Below are 20,973 nucleotides of genomic sequence, written 5' to 3'. Positions count from 1 at the left end.
CTGCAGGTTACAGAAACACACCACAATTCAATTATAAACTCCAGTCTACTCTAGTAAATGTGGCTGCTCATGTTTAACTCATGTTTAAAAAAGATCAGACACGGAGACGGGGTTTACTTTGACGTGGAAGACCAGCTCGTTGCCCCCAATGCTAAACTGGGACTCAAACAGAACGGTAAACTTCTCCTCTGTCACGGACTCTGCACCTCGACGGTCCGAGCGTTTGATCCGCTTCAGTGACTGTGACACACAAACACGAACATTTAACCAGATTATCTGATTACAGTAAATGTTGTGACTCATAATCACATTCAGTCTGTCATTTATTTTGTCAGAGTGGATCTGTTACAGATGGATTTCCTCTATGCAGTCACAGTGAAGAGACAAAAATAAAAACATGCATATATCACATTTACATCTTCTGTTATGTCCTAACAGTCATCAACATTTATGCATACTGCACTGTGCCATAGAAACCGTTTAGTTTGAGAGTGACATTGGTCAAGAAAAGGAGACGTGTACCATCTTTAATCTGTGCTGTGTCGCTGTGGTTGCTCCCCACAAGATTTCAGACCGACAGGTGAAAAAACTGCAAAGGGCCGCTGATGGAGAGCTACAAACCACCGGGAATCAGCAGCTACAATTGTTTTAAAGTGCAGTAAGGCAGCGGTCTCCAACCTTTTTTGCGCCACGGACCGGTTTATGCCCGACAATATTTTCACGGACCGGCCTTTAAGGTGTCGCGGATAAATACAACAAAATAAAACTAGTACCGGTGCCGAAAAAAAGAAGATTTATTCATAACACACGTGAAAAGACCCAGGAAAACCGAGTTAATGATAAAAAACAATAACAAAATAACGCTGAAAACCAGACATTTCACACCTGAGCCTCAACTCTCGTGGCCCGGTACCGGTCCGAGGCCCGGGGGTTGGGGACCGCCGCAGTGAGGCACTCAGCCACCAAGACTCCACTGCTGAAGACCAACATGTTGAAGTGTGTTTAAAGTTTGCTGAACAACATTTAGACAAGTCTGTGTAATGCTGGGAGAATATAGTTTGGTCACATGAGACCAAAACTGGACTCTTTGAAGGCTGTAAACACACCGTGTTTGGGTGGCTTCACCCCAAAAACACCACAGCAACACTGAAGTCTGGAGGTGGGAGCATCCTGGTGGGGGGCTGTTTATTCAGCGTACAGCACTGAGACATTAAGTATACGTAACTCCAGGAAGGATGAATGGAGACATTGTTGATTAAAATCTGCTGCCATCTACCAGGATGATGAAGATGAAACAAGGATGGATATTTCAGCAAGACCATGATCTCAAACACAGCCAATGGAAACTGTTGGTTTCAGAGAAATCAAGTAAAGCTGCTGGAACGGCCCAGCCAATCACCTGAGCCGAATCTGTGGGAAGGATCCACGGAGCATTCGGGATTTAGAGACCGTTTGTGTGGTGAGTGGGTCAAAGTCATGAGCAATGATGGGACTGGTTTCTCCATACAGAAGCTGCCATGAACTGTCATCACCAACATTTGTATAAAGTAATAAATAAATGTCCCTGTGTCACTTTGTATTATTACACAACTTCATCTGTGGTTTGATTCCTTTGCACGTCTGGATTGGAAGTGTTGTTACCGACATCTGGTGATAATTTCACATCAAAGCACCTTTAGAAATATATTTACTTAGAGAACTGCTGACGTGTTCAACGTTATTTTACCTGCTGTATATATATATATTAGTTGAACTACGTAATCATGTCTGCTTCTTTTCATAAATCACTAAACCAACGTGAGCCTTTTTCAAAACGATCAAACGTTGAAGTATTTTCAGGACTTTAACCCTTTAAGTGCCAGATTAAACATTTGAACTACTGCATTATTTTTTTACCAAAGTTAAAAGCTTGAACACAGCCATCATGATCCCCAAATCAAAACAAAGAAAAAACCAAAACGTACAAAAATGCCCGAGAAACGCACAAGTGTAACAGCTTTATTTAGAGAGACTCACCATGTTTCTGAAGTGTGCACTGAGGGTGCCCGTGGCCTGGTGATACTCCATCACACAGTTGTTATTGAGGATTTCTCCACTGCTTTCACTGTTTAGGATTGAACATATTCTCACTGACTGTTCTTCAAAGCAATGATGATGACGTTAAAACGACATGTTTATGTCACCTGTACAGCCTCACCTGTGCGTACTCTCATTCTTCAGCAAAGCCTTGGCCTGCTGCTCACTAACAATGACAGCTTTGACCTGAGGTGGGTTCATGTGGACGTTGAGCTTCCCGCCCACCAGGAGGCAAACTGTGGCTGCAAATTTGGTCTGGGTTTTTAACACTTGGGGCGGCTGCTTTTCGATGATGAAGGTGCTGTGAAGAAGAGCGATAATGACATTACAGACACCATGCAGGATAAGCAAAGGCATTAAGTGACACAAACTCGGTATGTAAACGTGGGTTATGTTTCAGAAAGTCACTGACAGATGGTGAAGTACGAAGGTCCCAAACACACGTCAGTCTTCTGTCCTGAGACGTGCTGTGTTGCTCCTGGAGTCAAGCTGAGCCTCTCTTCCTGTTTGGGCCTTAAGGCTCGTGACGCTCCTCTGAACATGACGACCGCTCTGGGCTATACTCTGCTTCAGGTCTTTCAGCCTCAGATTACCCAGCTCCTTACTGAAGCTGACGTTGGCATGTCTGTCACAGCGCTGAGTCTTGTCAACCATCAATTTGTCTGGTTGACTGGCAGTGTGAAGCTAACACTTTCACAGGTGGACCCTACGCTATGTGACACATCGTGTTGTGGAGAGACGCGTATAACTCTCCAGTAGTCAGCAGATGTTTGTGTGGATCCTTCACTGTTAGGATTCTTTGTTGTCATTTTCAGTTTCTAGATCATTAGTTTCAGACGTCCTGTTGTACATCTTTTCCATCCAGGACCTCTCTGTCAAACTGCCTTTCTGCACCTGTGAGCCAACCAACACTCTTCCAGGTCACCCACTAACTGGAAGGCTGGTGATACCATCCCAGTCTACTCCAGTCTGCATGCCAAATATCTCTGGGCAAGATACTAAGCCCATGTTGCTCTCCGATGCAAACATCGGCGTATGAATGTTAGCTAGGAAGCGCTGAGAAACAGTGTAGAGTGCTCAGAGTAGAACACCACTACGGAAGAAACGGTCCATTTACCAATGCTTCATCTTGCCTACCAGCCTTTTTCTCCATGGACAGCTCTCTGCAAACATTCTTTACACAGTATACTTGGACATATTTTTTATTTTAATTAGTTTGAAAGTGGTGTTAAGAGTCTGTAACGCCAAGTCTCCACCTCTTACAATTGTCACCATATCAAGCTCTTAAGTTTCTCCTGACCACATCTGAAGAGGATGGAGCCTCTGTAATCTGGTTTGAATTTTCCTCACCTGGTAACCAGGGCAGAGATGATGTCAGTGATGTCAGCATTCAGTTTGCTCAGCAGCTCTACCATGGGCCCCGGCAGAGGAAGCTGCTGGGTGAGATGTTCACAGCGTCGGATCTGCTGTCGGTTCTGCCAGATCAGATCAGCCAGCTTCTCACACCTGAGCAACAAGGAAGCAGAAGGATCACCAGAGATCACCGGCCACATACATCGAGCGGGGCGAACCGCTGATACTGTCCTTTACATCAGCGTAAAGGCATTTATCATAACATTTAACAGATGTTTGTAACATCAGAAAAATAAGATCAATTTCAACAGTAAGTCTCAGTTTCTTTCATGATAAATGTGTAAAAAGACAGAAGTCTGAGCCTGTCCTGTATTCATTCACACGTTTTTGTGGATTCACAGATTTATTTGTAACTGTAAATGGTAAATATGCAGAATCTTATAAAACATATTCTACTCCACCTGAGCCCTCAAAGAGCTTTGCACAACATTCACCCATGCAAGCACTTGTTTCTACGTTTAAGTGCTCATTCACACACAGTCACACTCCAACAGATGCACTACAGAGCAACTTGGGGTTAATATGGACAGAATGTCTTTTTTATATCATGATGACCTAAAAGACCTGCCTGACAGAATGAAACAGGTCACACCACGATCCAAAGAAACAGATGAGAGCCAATCTATGAGTCTGGAAAGAGTGAAAAAGCCGTCTCTAAGGCTCTGGTACTTCACTGAACCATGGATAGAGCCATTATCCACACATGGAGAAAACGTGGAGCAGGTGTAAACATTCCCAGGAATGGTTGGCTAACCAAAGAGCACACCAATGACTTATCCAGGAGGTTACAGAAGAACATCATCTAAAGAACGGCGGGACTCACTGTCTCAGTGAAGGTTAGAGCTCAACAATAAGAGACTGCACACAAGTTGGAGTGGCCTAATAAATAAAATCCAGTCTCAAATACGACCAAGATGCTTTAACATGAACCATTCAGCCATTCATGCTGAAGAAACCCTCCAGTGTGTCTGTATTAAGATAACTCCAAAACTCCTCCACAGAGATGTGAAAGGTTAATTGGCCGTCAGCACAGATCTTGCTGCAGAGGCTGGACAACCAGTTATTAGCTTTAAAGTGCCAGCTACTCTTTTCCTACAGGGTCAGTTTGGATAAATCGAATCATCTCTATTTTGTACTTACTTATTTTCTGATATATATCTGATTATATTTGTCTTACATCTACATTTGTTTGATGACCTGAAACATTTATGTGACAAATATGCATAAAACTAAACAAACAAAGTAAAAAGGGGGAAAATCCTAAACTCGTGTGTTATGTCCTAATCACTGTCATTACTGAACAACAACTCTCCACATGTTTACACTATTACAAAAACAGCTGTTGGAGTTGGTAAAATTATATTTTAATGCGTGAATGTAAAACAACAATTACCAGGACTGCAGAACATCCAGCCCCCCCTCATTAGGACCCCCATTGCCAGCCAGCTGTTGCCTCCTCTTCCACTGAATGAGCTCCTCATCCAGGATCACAGTCTGCTGTTTCCTCAGCAGGCCCAAGGTCTTCTGGTGCTGTTCTGCCAGGTCCTGCCAAAGTACAGCCACACACTGAGAAACAAGTGCGTATGAAAAATATAACTCTGTAAATTACAGATTAACATGGCGCCAGTGTGTCTTTTATAGTTGTGTGCTAAAAGCTTGACCCTTCATTATTCCCCCGTTTTGCTTATTAGGAAGCAGACTTTGAAAGAATTGTTTAAAGACCTTTCAAATGTGTTCTTTAGACTGTTTTTTCACTTATCTGGATCATTCACTCCTAACATGAGAGAGTGTTGTCTCTACATATAACAGACAAACAGTGTTAAGTTCTTTCTTTAGGTGCTTTGCTACTGGCAGCCAAAGGTGGTCCTACCAAATCTCAAGCATCGTAAAACTGTAAGCTCAGTTTTGCCTTATCAATTGTATTAGGCTGATATTTATTGATGTAGAGTCACACAGGCCTAATGGAGTTATTTTGTAATTTTGGCTTAAAGTTTAAAAGATAATTGTTCCTTTCAGGAACACTGGAGTTTTCCTTCTAGCCCACAATGATTGAGGAGTATCATTGCGCTGAGCGCACGTGGTCAGATCTAAGCAGACATCTGACAGCAGTTCACTGAATGGGCCGTGGGAGTCGTCTTCAAACCAGAGACAGCATTTTTTCATTGTTGTTATTTTTTAACTGTAGAGATTATCACAGCACTTACACAACCTGTATAGAAAATGTTGCATCTGGTCAAGTTTCAACTGCATTTTATCTGCATGTGTTTCTTGTGCTTTGCTACAGGCTGCTGAAGCAGAAGCTGTTTTAGGTAGTAAAAGTCACTGCAGGCTGCCATGTAGCTGCTGCTGCAGCTCTTTCAGACGCGCCCCAGCTCGTCTCCTTGCACCACTAGATATATCAACGATATCATGGTATGACATTTTATATCAGGGGTATTTTCATACTGGCATTACCGTGGATGTGACACAGCACGACCCTAGCTTACACAACTAAATGCACTGAGCTGCTGCCAAATGATTGCCTAATTAGATACCAAGAGCAACAAGAAATGGAGGGAGGGAGGGGGAGGGAGATCTTCTGATACCCATTCTGAAGTGTATGTGTGATGTGTCTCCATACAAGCCTGTATTTCTGTAGTGTGCTGGCCTCTCTGGCGAGCCAGGCCTCCACAGTGGCTCGCTTGCTCTGCAGGGTTGTTTCCCGCTGGGTGCGCTCAGTTGGAGCCAGTGAAGACAAGCTGCTCAGCTGGGCTGACAAAGCAAGACGTAGGAGATGTTAAACACGATCACAATTAATCAACACATGCAGCTTTGTACAAATGTGTGTGACGCAGCATCTGTTTCCATAAACCTGCTGCTACTTAGTCACCGAGAGCTGATTAAGATTTAAGTCAATTTATAGCCACAGATCATAGAACAAATGTTAGGACACTTTATCAAATTTAAATAAAAACAGAATGCAATGTTTTGGAAATCTAAATCCACATTTTATTACAAATAGAACAAAGAATATAAATCAAATGTTTCAACTGAGCAAATCTATGAAAAAATTAGCTCATTTTGAATTTGAAAAAACCAAAAACCACGCTGGACTTCAGAGAGGACTGTTGTCCCTTTCTTCTCTGAAGAGGCTTTTCGCTGCTTTGCCATATTTTTCATTTCATGGTGTATCAGATGTTTCGGGTCAGTCAAAGGTCTGGACTGCAGGCAGTTCAACACCTGCACTCTTCTATGAAGCTGTGCTGCTGGAACAGCTGCAGTATGTGGTTCAGTATTGTCCCTCCCACCTTTATTTCAAAGGCCTCGGTAGAGCAGCTCATCTACTAATCAAAGCTTGGTGGTTCAACTCCAGGCTGCTTCAGTCTGTATATCTAATATCCTATAATATCCTTAGGCAAGATACTTCAATGTACCCATCATTGAATGTGTGCACATGTTAGCACTTCAGCATAGAACAAAAGGACATGTATGAATGTGTGATGCCTTGCAGTTCTCCAGAGGCCTGGTAATGAACTCATCATTTGATTCAGGTGTGTTGACCCAGGGTGAGATCTAAACCTGCAGGATACTGGCCCTCGCGGCCTGGAGTTGCTCACTCCTGCTTTAAACCCTAACCTGTCACCGGCGATGGGTTGGGGTTTAAAGGGGTATAAACATGCTATATAAGAAACAGTCAATAGAGTCAGAGACAACAACACACAGACAACTTCTGCAAGTGTTCCTGAGTTCATGACAGTTTTATGACAGAATCATGTCTGTTTTTAATTCAGTGCTGTCTGAAGATCCACCACCCGTCTGATTGGCAGACAACCTGTTCTAGCACCTGAGCCGAATCATGAGTCTTTTGACAATATTATTACTAGAGATGGCACGATACCACTTTTTAATGTCCGATACCGATATCATAAATTTGGATATCTGCCGATACCGATATGAATCCGATATATTTTGTGATCAATAAAACTATTTTTTATAAATATATTGCTGCATTTTGTATAAGTTCATACTCACGTTTTAAAAAAAAACAAGAGTCTGATAATTTCACCTCCTCACTACGTACGACTCTGGATACTGTAGCTCCTGTGAAAACTAAGGCCTCTAATCAGAAGTACCTGACTCCGTGGTATAATTCTCAAACACGTAGCCTAAAGCAGATGACTCGTAAGCTGGAGAGGAAATGGCGTGTCACAAATTTAGAGGATCATCATTTAGCCTGGAGAAATAGTTTGCTGCTTTATAAGAAAGCCCTCCGCAAAGCCAGAACATCTTACTATTCATCACTGATTGAAGACAATAAGAACAACCCCAGGTTTCTCTTCAGCTCTGTAGCCAGGCTGACAAAAAGTCAGAGCTCTTTTGAGCCAACAATCCCTTTAACGTCAACTAGTAATGACTTCATGAACTTCTTCACAAATAAAATTTTTATCATTAGAGAAAAAATTACCAGTAATCATCCCACAGATGTAATATTATCTACACCTACTCTTAGTACCATTCATGTTAAGTTAGACTCTTTTTCTCCAATTGATCTTTCTGAGTTAACTTCAATAATTACTTCCTCCAAACCATCAACATGTCTTTTAGACCCGATTCCTACAAAACTGCTCAAAGAAGTCCTGCCATTAATTAATGCTTCGATCTTAAATATGATCAACTATCTCTAATAATCAGCTATGTACCACAGGCCTTCAAGCTAGCTGTAGTTAAACCTTTACTCAAAAAGCATCTCTAGACCCAGCAGTCTTAGCTAATTACAGGCCAATCTCCAACCTTCCTTTATATCAAACATCCTTGAAAGAGTAGTTGTCAAACAGCTAACAGATCATCTGCAGAGGTTTATTTGAAGAGTTTCAGTCAGGTTTCAGAGCTCATCACAGCACAGAAACAGCTTTAGTGAAGGTTACAAATGATCTTCTTATGGCCTCTGACAGTGGACTCATCTCTGTGCTTGTCCTGCTAGACCTCAGTGCAGCGTTCGATACTGTCGACCATAATATCCTATTAGAGCGATTAGAACATGCTGTAGGTATTACAGGTACTGTGCTGCAGTGGTTTGTATCATATCTATCTAATAGACTCCAGTTTGTGCATGTAAATGGAGAGTCCTCTTCACACACTGAGGTTAATTATGGAGTTCCACAGGGTTCAGTGCTAGGACCAATTCTGTTTACATTATACATGCTTCCCTTAGGCAGCATCATTAGAAGACATAGCATACATTTACACTGCTATGCTGATGACACCCAGCTCTATCTGTCCATGAAGCCAGATAACACACACCAATGAGTTAAACTGCAGGAATGTCTTAAAGACATAAAGACCTGGATGGCCGCTAACTTTCTGCTTCTTAATTCAGATCAAACTGAGGTTATTGTACTCGGCCCTGAAAAGCTTAGAAATATGGTATCTAACCAGATTCTTCCTCTGGATGGCATTACCTTGGCCTCCAGTAACACTGTGAGGAACCTTGGAGTCATTTTTGACCAGGACATGTCCTTCAACGCACATATTAAACAAATATGTAAGACTGCTTTCTTCCATTTGTGCAACATCTCTAAAGTTAGAAATATCCTGTCTCAGAGTGACGCTGAAAAACTAGTTCATGCATTTATTACTTCAGGCTGGACGACTCATTATTCATTATTATCAGGAAGTCCTAAAAACTCCCTGAAAAGCCTTCAGCTGATCCAAAATGCTGCAGCAAGAGTCCTGACAGGGACTAGAAAGAGAGAGCAGATTTCTCCTGTTTTGGCTTCCCTTCATTGGCTTCCTGTTGTGTCCAGAATTCAAAATCCTGCTCCTCACATACAAGGTCTTAAATAATCAGGCCCCATCTTATCTTAATGACCTTGTAGTACCATATCACCCTATTAGAGCACTTCGCTCTCGCTCTGCAGGCCTACTTGTTGTTCCTAGAGTATTTAAAAGTAGAATGGGAGGCAGAGCCTTCAGTTTTCAGGCCCCTCTTCTGTGGAACCAGCTTCCAGTTTGGATTCAGGAGACAGACACTATCTCTACTTTCAAGATTAGGCTTCAAACTTTCCTTTTTGCTAAAGCATATAGTTAGGGCTGGACCAGGTGACCCTGAATCCGCCCTTAGTTATGCTGCAATAGACGTAGGCTGCTGGGGATTCCCATGATGCACTGAGTTTTTCCTTTCCAGTCACCTTTCTCACTCACTATGTGTTAACAGACCTCTCTGCATTGAATCATATCTGTTATTAACCTCTGTCTCTCTTCCACAGCATGTCTTTTATCCTGTCTTCCTTCTCTCATTCCAACCAATCACAGCAGATGGCCCCGCCCCTCCCTGAGCCTGGTTCTGCTGGAGGTTTCTTCCTGTTAAAAGGGAGTTTTTCCTTCCCACTGTCACCAAAGTGCTTGCTCATAGGGGGTCATATGATTGTTGGGTTTTTCTCTGTATCTATGAAGCGCCTTGAGGCGACTTTTGTTGTGATTTGGCGCTATATAAATACGGACGATCTGATATCCTCGTGTTGGCGTTGTTCCCACATCATCATAATAAATGTTGTTCCAAGTTCAACATTGCAAGTGACCAATCACCTTCTTGTGACGTCATACTTCTGCGACTTCGAAATACCCACCTTAAAACAAATTTTCTTCACTTGTGCCCGCCTCTGTCTGTCAATCCAGCGCTCCGCTTCACTTGCGAGAAACCGCCGCCTGTCCGCCGAATTTGTAGTTCTTTTAGGATACTTTTTAAACGGTAAGCATTATACATATGTTCCTCACTTGGCTTGCTGTTTGTTTGCTAGTGATAGGCTACTTGACGACAGCATTAGCTAACCAGTGTTCTCTAGACCAGCGTTCCCTGGCCCGGGGGTTGGGTCAGGCAAAATTGCAGGGACACTGTGTAATTGTTGTCCCTGGGAGACTGTGTAATTAAAACATTAACACGATGGCCCAGGACAAATTTGTAAATTTCTGGATTACTGTTAATCTCCATAGAATCAAGAACTCATGTCCAGTTTCACAGCTATGGACCAGTTAATTATGTTTCCAGGTGATATTTTGATTCACAGAACCATTAGTCTAGGCCTTTTAGTTCAAATTCTATTCACTTATGTTTGTAAAATGATCAGGGAAGCTACTGCAATGTTGCCTGACAACATTTTTATGACAGCTATATTCACCTGTACATTTATTATATATTATAATACATTGACACGCAATTCTCTGGAGAACACTGGTTCGCAAGTAGCCTATCACTAGCAAACAAACAGCTATCCATTTCAGCCATTTCAAGGAAAATATATGTATAATGCTTACTGTTTATTAAAGAAAAGTATCTTGAGTGGAATTCAAATTGCTGGATCGGCGGACAAAAGCCGTTTTCTCGAAGAACATTTGTTTTTGAAGGCGGGTATTTTTCGAAGTCGCAAAAGTATGATGTTACAAGAAGGTGATTGGTCACTTGTAATGTGGACCCTGGAAAAACATTAATTATGATGATGTGGGAACAACGCCAACACGAGGATATCAGATTGTCCATATAAATACAATTGAATTGAAATTGAATTGAAGCTATTCTGTTATACCTGCATGCAAAAAATACACTGCACCCAAAACATTTTATAGTTCAGCATCACTGATCAATCTAATAAATTTAAACCTACACCATCCTCCCTATTCTGGTATTTTAAAGAGTACTTACCTACCTAACTAATAGGGTTAACTAATAGTATTAGGGAACCACCCCCCACCCTTAATTGATGTAATCAACTTTAATTTAATGCAAGTGTAAAACAAATGGACAGAAATAAATTATTTTTCTACAATAATTAAATAGATTCAACATCTTTCTTCAACAGAACTGCAGACTGCACAGATGGTATCTTCCCAAAGGAAAAAGTACTATAGCTTACTAGGGTATATTAGACTTAACAGTTACTATATACAGTAATGGACTTCTATACATTTAATCAGATAACCACTTTTGTTGTAAGATTCAGATAATTATTTATTCAAAGTTTTAAATGACATAACAAAGAAAAGTATTTCCTTGTGCCCCCCTCTCCCTGTTAATGCCCTACCTGGGCCCCTGGCAAAACTTTGCTAGACCCGCCCCTGCACAGTTGCCAGCTGTCAGCTACATAGAAAAGGATCCTGGTGTTATTTGTCTCTCAGAAACAGCTCATAACTTCCTTTCAACTCATTCATGTCACCTAAAAGGTAAACCTGTTTCTCCATCACCAGTTCAGCTCTGATGATCCAGTAAGGACATCTCCTGGGTTCATCTTCATGTTTCCCTCTCACCACATAAACAAACCGACATCATGACCAGCAGCTTTACAGCTGTGGCTCCAGCAAACATCAGCTGATACTAGAAAGTAGTATTAAATAAATTCTAACAACAGCTGATCAAGCTTAAACGTGCTGCTGTTGTCTATCCGCTGGTCTCCTCTTTCTAGAGAAAAGTGGGCGATAAACAAACAAGAAAGACTGGACTTGCGGCAGAAAAGCCGATCAGCTGATCATTGATCAATTTCTTGTTTGAAGTAATAAAAGTAAGAGGGCAGCACGGTGGCACGGTGGTTAGCACTGTTGCCGCACAGCAAGAAGGTCCTGAGTTCAATTCCACCATCAGGCCGGGGTCTTTCTGTGTGGAGTTAGCATGTTCTCCCCGTGTTTGCGTGGGTTCCCTCCGGGTACTCCGGCTTCCTCCCACCATCCAAAGACATGCAGCTTGTGGGGATAGGTTAATTGATTTATCCAAATTGCCACTAGGTGTGAATGTGTGAGTGAAAGTGAGTGCGAATGGTTGTCTGTCCCTGTGTGTTGGCCCTGCGACAGACTGGCGACCTGTCCAGGGTGTACCCCGCCTCTCGCCCTATGACAGCTGGGATAGGCTCCAGCGACCCTGAAAAGGATAAGCGGAAGCGAATGGATGGATGGATGGAAGTAATAAGAGGAGAGGGAGGGGAGAGAATGAGAGAAGTAGATACAACTGCGCAGCAAAGGCAGAATAACTCCAGCTTTGTGTCCATTTTTTAATTCTAGCTGAAGTCCAGGACAAATCGCTTCCTTTTCACCTCAGTATGGAGCTCCGATGGCCAGTCCAGCTGTGGCTCCATATATCAGCTGTTAAGCTTAACATGGAAATACTCTGCAAACATTCAGGGATGAACTTACACACTCGCTTCACTTCTCTGGGATAGTCTGTGAAGGTTCTCAGTCATCCAGGTCATCGTAGTCAAAGGAGCTTGCAAAGAAAAGCGTCTGGACTTCTTTAAGTTACTTGAAGACGTTTCACCTCTCATCCGAGAAGCTTCTTCAGATCTAAGGTCAAATGGTGGAGAGTCCCAGATATAAACCTAGTGGGAGTAACCCCCCACAGAGGGACAAAAGGACCCCCTGATGATCCTCTAGTCGCCTGAGCCAAGGTGGGAAACTGGGCGTGGGTCCCAATCAGCCAGAGTTTCGGGTGTGTTCATTGTGAAACCTGGCCCCACCTTATCATGCGAATTCCTGAGGTCAGATGGCCCAGGATGTGAGTGGGCGTTAAGGCGTCTGGGAAGGGATCTCAAAACTGGATTATAGATGGCAGAGAGTTGGTGTCGTAAACCACCGCCTCTGTTCAAAGATGGTCGCTCACAATGGACATAGATGCTTCTTTCACTCCTCTTTCAAACCATCTGTCCTCTCTGTCCAAAATGTGAACATTGGCATCCTCGAAAGAGTGTCCTTTATCCTTAAGATGCAGATGGACTGCTGAGTCTTGTCCTGTGGATGTGGCTCTTCTGTGTTGTGCCATGCGCTTGTGAAGTGGCTGTTTTGGTCTCTCCAATGTAGAGGTCTGAGCATTCCTCGCTGCACTGTACAGCATACACAAACTTAACAATGTGGTGTATGTGCTACACGGCGCTCAAAAATCTGCCAAAAATGTTTTAGTACGACTTTGGTTGCTATGAAGTCGCACCGCTTGTTGGATTGTTGGAGCTTTACGGCTGCCATAGTCAGGAGGTAGTCAGGAGCCTCGCTGAGGAATCTGAGTCCTAAACTCCGTAAATTCAGGTCCCAAAGTCAAACGAACACTGCAGCATCACTGAGAGTTAAAAACTGTCTAAATTATTTCACCTTAATAAAATGATCAGCATTGCTGCTTTACCAGGTGTAACAAGTAAGTTTAACATCCAGGCATCCATGAAAACAGGATTTATTACATTTAACAGAGTTAGAAGTTAGCAGGAAGTTAGCTCGATTCCACCTAAACATGATGTAGCATGTTCTGACCAGTGTTGGTCAAATTACTTGAAAAAAGTAATCAGTAACTAATTACTGATTACTTCCCCAAAAAAGTAATCCCGTTACTTTACTGATTACTTATTTTCATAAGTAATTAATTACTTAGTTACTTAGTTACTTTTTAAAAACACGATTTACAACCTGAGTAGGTGATAAAGCGATAGATCTTTCAGCCCAATTCTACTTTTTCTACATAATCCATCATACAAAATGTAATCAAATGGAAAAGTCTCTTTTTAAAACTTGTTTTATTAGTTTTAAGCTTTTAACTTTATGCATCAAGCAAAAATTTAATTATATGCAACATTCTCTGACTGGAAGAAATTTGTTTAACATTTAAACCTATTTTCTGCACATTCCAGCACATAATTTTTTTTGTGTGTGTTTACACTCACTCTTTCAAATAGATGCAAGTAAAACACAGCAGAAAATAAATAAAGTCAAAGACTCAGCGGTCCCGTTGCTCTATTTTCACCTGTAAAGCAGGAGTGGGGCAGGCGGAGGTTTACCCTGGTGCAGGTGTGCCGCGGTCAGTGGAAGAATCCGCGAGTTTCTCTGTGAGTTTCCCATTACGTCGTAGCTACTCGGTGCTTGTTGGAAGTTTAGGGGTTTTTTTCGCTGTAAAAAGAAGTTTTCTTCCCACGCACAGCGGACACTAATGTTTTTGTCACTTTTTATGGAATCAAACTCAAAGTAAGGTCAGTACTTCCACGCTTTAAACGCTGCACGCTCATACTCTCTCCTGCACTCGATATGTGATCCATTGTTGATCTGCACACAGCTGTTGTCACGAACGTCGCACTCGCTTACGTCACTGTCATGAGACGTTCTCGCAAAGAAATCACGGTTTTAGTAACGCAGTAACGCAGCGTTCCTATGGGAAAGTAACGGTAATCTAATTACCGTTTTTGCAATAGTAATCCCTTACTTTACCCGTTACTCGGAAAAAGTAATCGGATTACAGTAACTTGTTACTTGTAACGCGTTACTGCCCATCTCTGGTTCTGACTGAGAGATTTCTGAAAAATTCAAACGTACAGCTCTGCTATCACTTCCAACATAAATGAAGACAGGAAACTAAACAGCAGTGACGTTTGTAGGGTTACTGAAGTTGGGCTAGCTGGTATATAATGATGTGCTACGTGATCGCTAGCGACACAGCTATGTTAGCATAAACAGTGAAGCTGGAGGATGAACACTAACACTTTTCCACTCGATAAAAGTTAACGTGAAGGTTCCTCATGGTTAGAGACAAATGCAATCGCATGGCAGGATGCTGTAAACGAACCAAACTTCAGTCAGGAGAACAACTGAGATAATCCATCCACAGTACGAAGTTAGTGATTCATATACTGCAACAACATGGGAATAGAGCAGCTGTGATAGAATACAGCGTTAATGAATCAGTGGTACAGAAATGGAGGAAGCACGAAGAATGAGTTGGGGAAAGTTTGACTTATCTGACTGTTTTGTTTTGCTTTATGCGCCTTATGGTCCAAAAAAATACGGTACCTCTGACAAGAAAGGCTAATTTCTGCTATTCAACACCGAAGAAATTTCAACTTTCACAAAATAATGCCAAATTGCAACACTTAGCTCTGTCTCTAATAAAAACAATGTAACTTTGTGAAAAAGAGAAAGGTTTCTATTGAGATTTCAGTTTTTTTACAACTACAAAAACAAAAAAACTGGACAGTCAATGAGCTACCAGAACATTTTCTGTAATTTTACACGTTTATTTCGTACAGTCCAAAGAGTCGTGCTGACAGATTTCCTTCTTTGTCACAGCAGATTTACCTTCATCATGTAGAAAAAAAGTTAAATATGTGACTTCTTTACAATGACAGAAAACAGAGTCATGAGTCCGGCCCGCTTCAGATCAAATCGAGCTGTATGTGGCTCTCAGTGTAAATCCTGACAGCCCTGCTGTAGATGATGAGATATGAAAGTCTTTACAATTTTACACTGAGGACAATTTTTGACGGGTTTTTTGGCGTGGAGCTTCAAAGATCTGATTCTGATTCTCTCAACTTTTAAGAATTTCAGCTTAGCAAAAATTTAATATGAGGTCAGCAGTACACTGTAGGTGTCCTGTTTTAGGATCATATATTAAATTTTAGAACTAGAATAACAAAATTTATCACTGATGTGAAAGACAGACTTTGGGCCCTCCTGTTATTCACGGAGGTCAGAGCGATGGTCCAGTGAAGGTCATAGCTGCTCCGGAGCAGGTTAGGTTCAAGTCCAAAGAGTCTAATTAAAATGAACTGATATTTTGTTTTAATTACACATTTTCTCCATTTAAACATCTGATATGCTGTTTATGTTTGATTGAGCAATGTGGTTGCAGTTTTCTTTAGTCTTCAGTAAATTAACTTTTTGTGCATATTGTCTAAAGAGAGAGAGACAGGGATAGGGAGAAAGAGCTCCGAGTGTGATGCAAACAGTTACAGGTTGTTGTGTTCTGGTGGGAAAACCAGCAGAACTTAAAGAATAGATTCAAATCTAAAATGGTTCCAGTTGTACTGGTGGGCTTATTTGCTTCTACATTCTTACCACTTGTGTTTCTCTCTCTCCTCCTTACCTTGAATGCGCATGTTCTCCTGGTACTGGATGATGAAGTACTCCTGGCTCTGCTGCAGCTTTCTCAGTTCATTCTCAGTTTCCTGTGTGGCTAGTCGGAGCTCCTCAAAGGCCTGGTTGATCTGCTGGTGGCGCTGTGATAGCGTGTCCATGGCCTGGCTCCCACTTCCACTGCTGGCCTAGACACCAAACAGATGATGAAGGCTTAAAACAAAATCAGGACAAAATCTGCTCCCAAAACTCTTATTTACACCTTCTGTGTACGACAATAACTAAAGGCAACTGAATATGAACACCTGCAAGGAAGACACATTGAGTGGGGTGAGTAGGATGTGGGATGGCGTGCTTTCTGGTGAAACTGTATGTACCAACTACAAACCTTTCCCCAGAAATTTGCTATTTATTTATTTTGCATGAAATATAATGCAGTCAGTATGATGCTATTGTTTATTGCTCTACATATTAGCTTAATGTTACTCCTGCAGAATAAGTGCACATACAGATGTTTCTGCACTCTGTCCTCCGCTGTATTTTTGTTTGGGGACGTATGCTTCAAACTGAAAACACCTTTTTAATCGGATCAATCGACCCCTGGACTGTCAAGTTTTCATATCACAGTCAAACTGTCTGCACATGTATCATTCTGCTCTGTCTTTTGCCGTGATTTCCATCTTGAACATACTGATGACCAAAACAAAGCGAGAAGCGCTTTCACATATTATTAGTTGGCAACTGAACTGTGCATTAACCTGGTAACTTCAAACATGCTGGTTTAAAGACTGAGGTTAGGCACTCCACACTGTGAGCTTCTCCCGTCCTACTGCTCCCTCTGGGCTCCACCGTGGTTATCAACCTGCCCCTATATCTAGAACAAATGGGGATACGTATCCTCTTACTACTCAGGAGGACTTGTTTCTTCTTGTGCTCCGAGTTGTTGGTATATGCAGCCTAGCAAGCTGCAACAGGCCAGATAGACAAAAGCTGTAGCTGTTATGTATGGTTCCTAACCTACCCACAACCCTGATTCCTGCAGTATTAACGCAGCAATTTCTTCGACTTACATTTGTAGCTTCTTGAACGAGCCTCTGCTCTGACTGCAGGATGTGTTTAATGCAGCGGACCAGTTCCAGAGGACAACGGTCGTAGGTGCTCTACAAAACAGACACACACTTAATCACATCAGGATGCAACGTTCTTTATGTGTAGTTTAATATAAGCAAAGGCATGAATCAAGTAATACAGGCTTGATTTTTGACATTATCGTTTAAATATTTTATATGCATGAAAGATCCAAAATCTTTTAACTACACATTAAAAACCCACCAAAAACAAAAAACTCCAGACACAGAGTTAAGCATACAAACTCAACAAACTAATGCCAGTTCAACCTCTTCAACCCTCCATGGTCGTGGCAGATAGCTGCCCTTCCCTGGGCCTGGCTCTGCTGGAGGACAGGTCAGAGTGCTTTCTCAGACTGTGTGACTGATTAGTTTTCTCCTGTTGGGTCTTTACCTAACAGCATAAAGCCTCTTTATGTGGTCATTGATGTAATTTAATGTTATATGCATAAACCCAAACTGAGTTTATTACAATAGTTATTATACACATCTTTCATTCTGAGAACACATGCAAGGCTTCTTTGAATTAACTGGTTTGACAAAACCTGACGCTCGAGTCAGAGATAACAGGATAACAGGTGTCACAACTTTTTCTGCTTCAGCTTGTATATGAGCTCACATGACGAGCAAATGCAGCACACACACACACACACACACACACACACACACACACACACACACACACACACATATATAGTGCTATCAAAGTCTTCATAATCTACAGTGATGATATCAAAAGATTCAAAGACTCTGGAGAAATCTCTGTGTGCAAGGGTCAAGGTAGAAACTCAATATTGAATTGAATTTCAGAAGTAGTCGTAGAAGTAGTAGCAGACACTCTGCTGTCTTGTCTGGGCCAAAGTTCATTTAAAATGGACTGAGGCAAAGTGGGAAACTGTTCTGAGGTCAGCCAAAATGAAATTTGACGTTCTTACTGACAAACGCGGCTGCAGCGTCGTCCGGACTAAACAGGAAAGACACCAGCTAGCTTGTTATTTGTGCTCAGTTCAAAAGCCTGCATCTCTTAAATGGAGGTAAAGTTATTCTCTATTAATCAGTGATGAAAAGTATGTACGGGTATATACAGATACTACCATCCAGACAATGTGGGGTCAAGGGTATAACTGACCATTTTGACTATTTCACCTTTAAAAACTGTTTACATTAAGATGCAGCCTCTGTGGTTTTTGCACAACTATTTGCAGATCAATCAGGAATCGCTCCTGTCAAGACAGAAGCACATCACATGTCTGACAAACACGAGGGCGCATCACTCCTGTGTCTACCTGAAGGAAGCGTTTACACTGCAGTCTGCTTTTGTCGTATTATTGTGTTGACACACAAAAATGACTACACAACATTCCAAACGTGCCAAATGTCTTAAATTTCTAAAATCTCAAAACTTGCTGCTGATATTGCCACTCTTACTTTTGCCATCGCTCCCACAACTTCTCCCTTTTTCTCAGTAACCAAATGCTTCGTGACGTGGTGCATTTTTCCACCAATAGGAAAGGGACAGCGTCCACAGTATAAAGCATTAACACTAGCGAGCCATGGTACTGATTATGTTGAGGACGTTTGTATATGTTCAGATAACTCCATCATCAGCTGTTTTTAGGTCATTCTTTCTAATACTTCCTGAAAATGAAGTGCAAGCTCAGGAATAACAGTTTTGACAGACCGTAGAACATCGAGCAGTCATCAGAGACACGGACAACTGAGCATGATGAGACTTGTACACAGAGATAAAACCACAGCTGTACTGAAAATTGTGAGGAGGTGAAGAAGAAGAAGGTCTTTACTTTTATTCAGGTCATGCTTTTGATTATTTTAAAGGCTGTTCCTGGAACTTCCTGACCACAATTCATATATAGTCTCCAAGAAGGCTTTGGAACCTAAAACTAAAGCAGCTGTTGTTCTTACCAATTTCATAAAGATGCTGTATTGTAGTAAGAAATATACACATTGTAACTTAAGATGTAAGAAGCCAGAAAACAGTCAGTGTGCACTTAAACACAATCATCTATTAAACATCAGAACATCCATCCATCTTCATCCGCTTTATCCGAGACCGGGTCGCGGGGGCAGCAGCCTAAGCAAAGAGGCCCAGACCTCCCTCTCCCCAGCCACCTCCTCCAGCTTATCCGGGGGAACACCAAGGCGTTCCCAGGCCAGCCGAGAGATATTATCTCTCCAGCGTGTCCTGGGTCTGCCCCGGGGCCTCCTCCCGGTGGGACATGCCTGGAACACCTCACCCAGGAGGCGCCCAGGGGGCATCCTTGTCAGATGCCCGAACCACCTCAGCTGGCTCCTTTCGATGTGGAGCAGCAGCTGCTCTACTCTGAGCCCCTCCCGGATGGCCGAACTTCTCACCCCATCTCTAAGGGAGAGGCCAGCCACCCTTCGGAGGAAGCTCATTTCTGCCGCTTGTATCCGCGATCTCGTTCTTTCGGTCACTACCCACAGCTCGTGGCCATAGGTGAGGGTAGGGACGTAGATCGACCGGTAAATTGAGAGCTTCGCTTTTACACTCAGCTCCCTCTTCACCACGACGGACCGGTGCAGCATCCGCATTACTGCAGCTGCAGCCCCAATCCGTCTGTCGATCTCCGGCTCCCTTCTCCCATCACTCGCGAACAAGACCCCGAGATACTTGAACTCCTCCACTTGGGGCAGGAACTCATCCCCGACCAAGAGTGGGCACTCCACCCTTTTCCGGCTGAGAACCATGGCCTCAGATTTGGAGGTGCTGATCCTCATTCCCGCTGCTTCACACTCGGCTGCGAACCGTTCCAGTGCGAGCTGGAGGCCCTCACCCGATAGAGCCAACAGAACCACATCATCCGCAAAAATCAGAGATGAGATTCTGAGGCCACCAAAGCGAAAGCCCTCCGCCACTTGGCTGCGCCTAGAAATCCTGTCCATAAAAATTATGAACAGAACCGGAGACAAAGGGCAGCCCTGGCGGAGCCCATCACCCACCGGGAACGAGTCCGACTTATTGCAGGCAATGCGAACCAAGCTCTTGCAACGGTTGTATAGGGATCTAATGGCCCGTAGCAATGGGCCAGACACCCAATACTCCCGCAACACCTCCCACAGGACACCCCAAGGGACACGGTCGAATGCCTTCTCCAAGTCCACAAAACACATGTAGACTGGTTGGGCAAACTCCCATGCACCCTCAAGTATCCTGGAGAGGATAAAGAGCTGGTCCAGTGTTCCGCGACCAGGACGAAAACCGCATTGTTCCTCCTGTATCCGAGGTTCGACTAGCGGACAAACTCTCCTTTCCAGCACCCTGGCATAGACTTTTCCAGGGAGGCTGAGGAGTGTGATCCCCCTGTAGTTGGAACACACCCTCCGGTCCCCCTTCTTAAAGATGGGGACCACCACCCCGGTCTGCCAGTCCACAGGTACTGCCCCTGATCTCCACGCAACATTGCAGAGGCGTGTCAACCAGGACAGCCCTACAACTCGGGGCGGACCTCATCAACACCAGGGGCTCTGCCACCAA

The 20,973-nt window shown here is 42.9% G+C and overlaps 1 protein-coding gene across 1 annotated transcript in view; it reads right to left on the bottom strand.

Annotated features, from left to right (window-relative positions):
* The window catches only part of LOC146626088 (signal transducer and activator of transcription 5B-like), a 54,730-nt gene that overhangs the window by 24,892 nt on the left and 8,865 nt on the right, over positions 1 to 20,973 (bottom strand). Inside the window, exons 4-11 of the mRNA XM_085361141.1 lie at positions 17,400 to 17,489; positions 16,340 to 16,517; positions 6,110 to 6,240; positions 4,883 to 5,034; positions 3,427 to 3,582; positions 2,198 to 2,377; positions 2,017 to 2,104; positions 118 to 240 (exon numbers count right to left, since the gene is read on the bottom strand). Coding sequence (XP_085217267.1) covers positions 118 to 240; positions 2,017 to 2,104; positions 2,198 to 2,377; positions 3,427 to 3,582; positions 4,883 to 5,034; positions 6,110 to 6,240; positions 16,340 to 16,517; positions 17,400 to 17,489 — 1,098 coding nt within the window. The remainder of the gene's footprint in view (positions 1 to 117; positions 241 to 2,016; positions 2,105 to 2,197; positions 2,378 to 3,426; positions 3,583 to 4,882; positions 5,035 to 6,109; positions 6,241 to 16,339; positions 16,518 to 17,399; positions 17,490 to 20,973) is intronic.

The sequence above is a fragment of the Diplotaxodon limnothrissa genome, linkage group LG8 (assembly GCF_057381915.1).
Source record: "Diplotaxodon limnothrissa isolate DT_005_m linkage group LG8, D_limnothrissa_male_GT1.1, whole genome shotgun sequence".
NCBI lineage: Eukaryota > Metazoa > Chordata > Actinopteri > Cichliformes > Cichlidae > Diplotaxodon > Diplotaxodon limnothrissa.
Note: the sequence above shows the minus strand (reverse complement) of the source record. Positions and strands in the feature narration are given on the sequence as shown.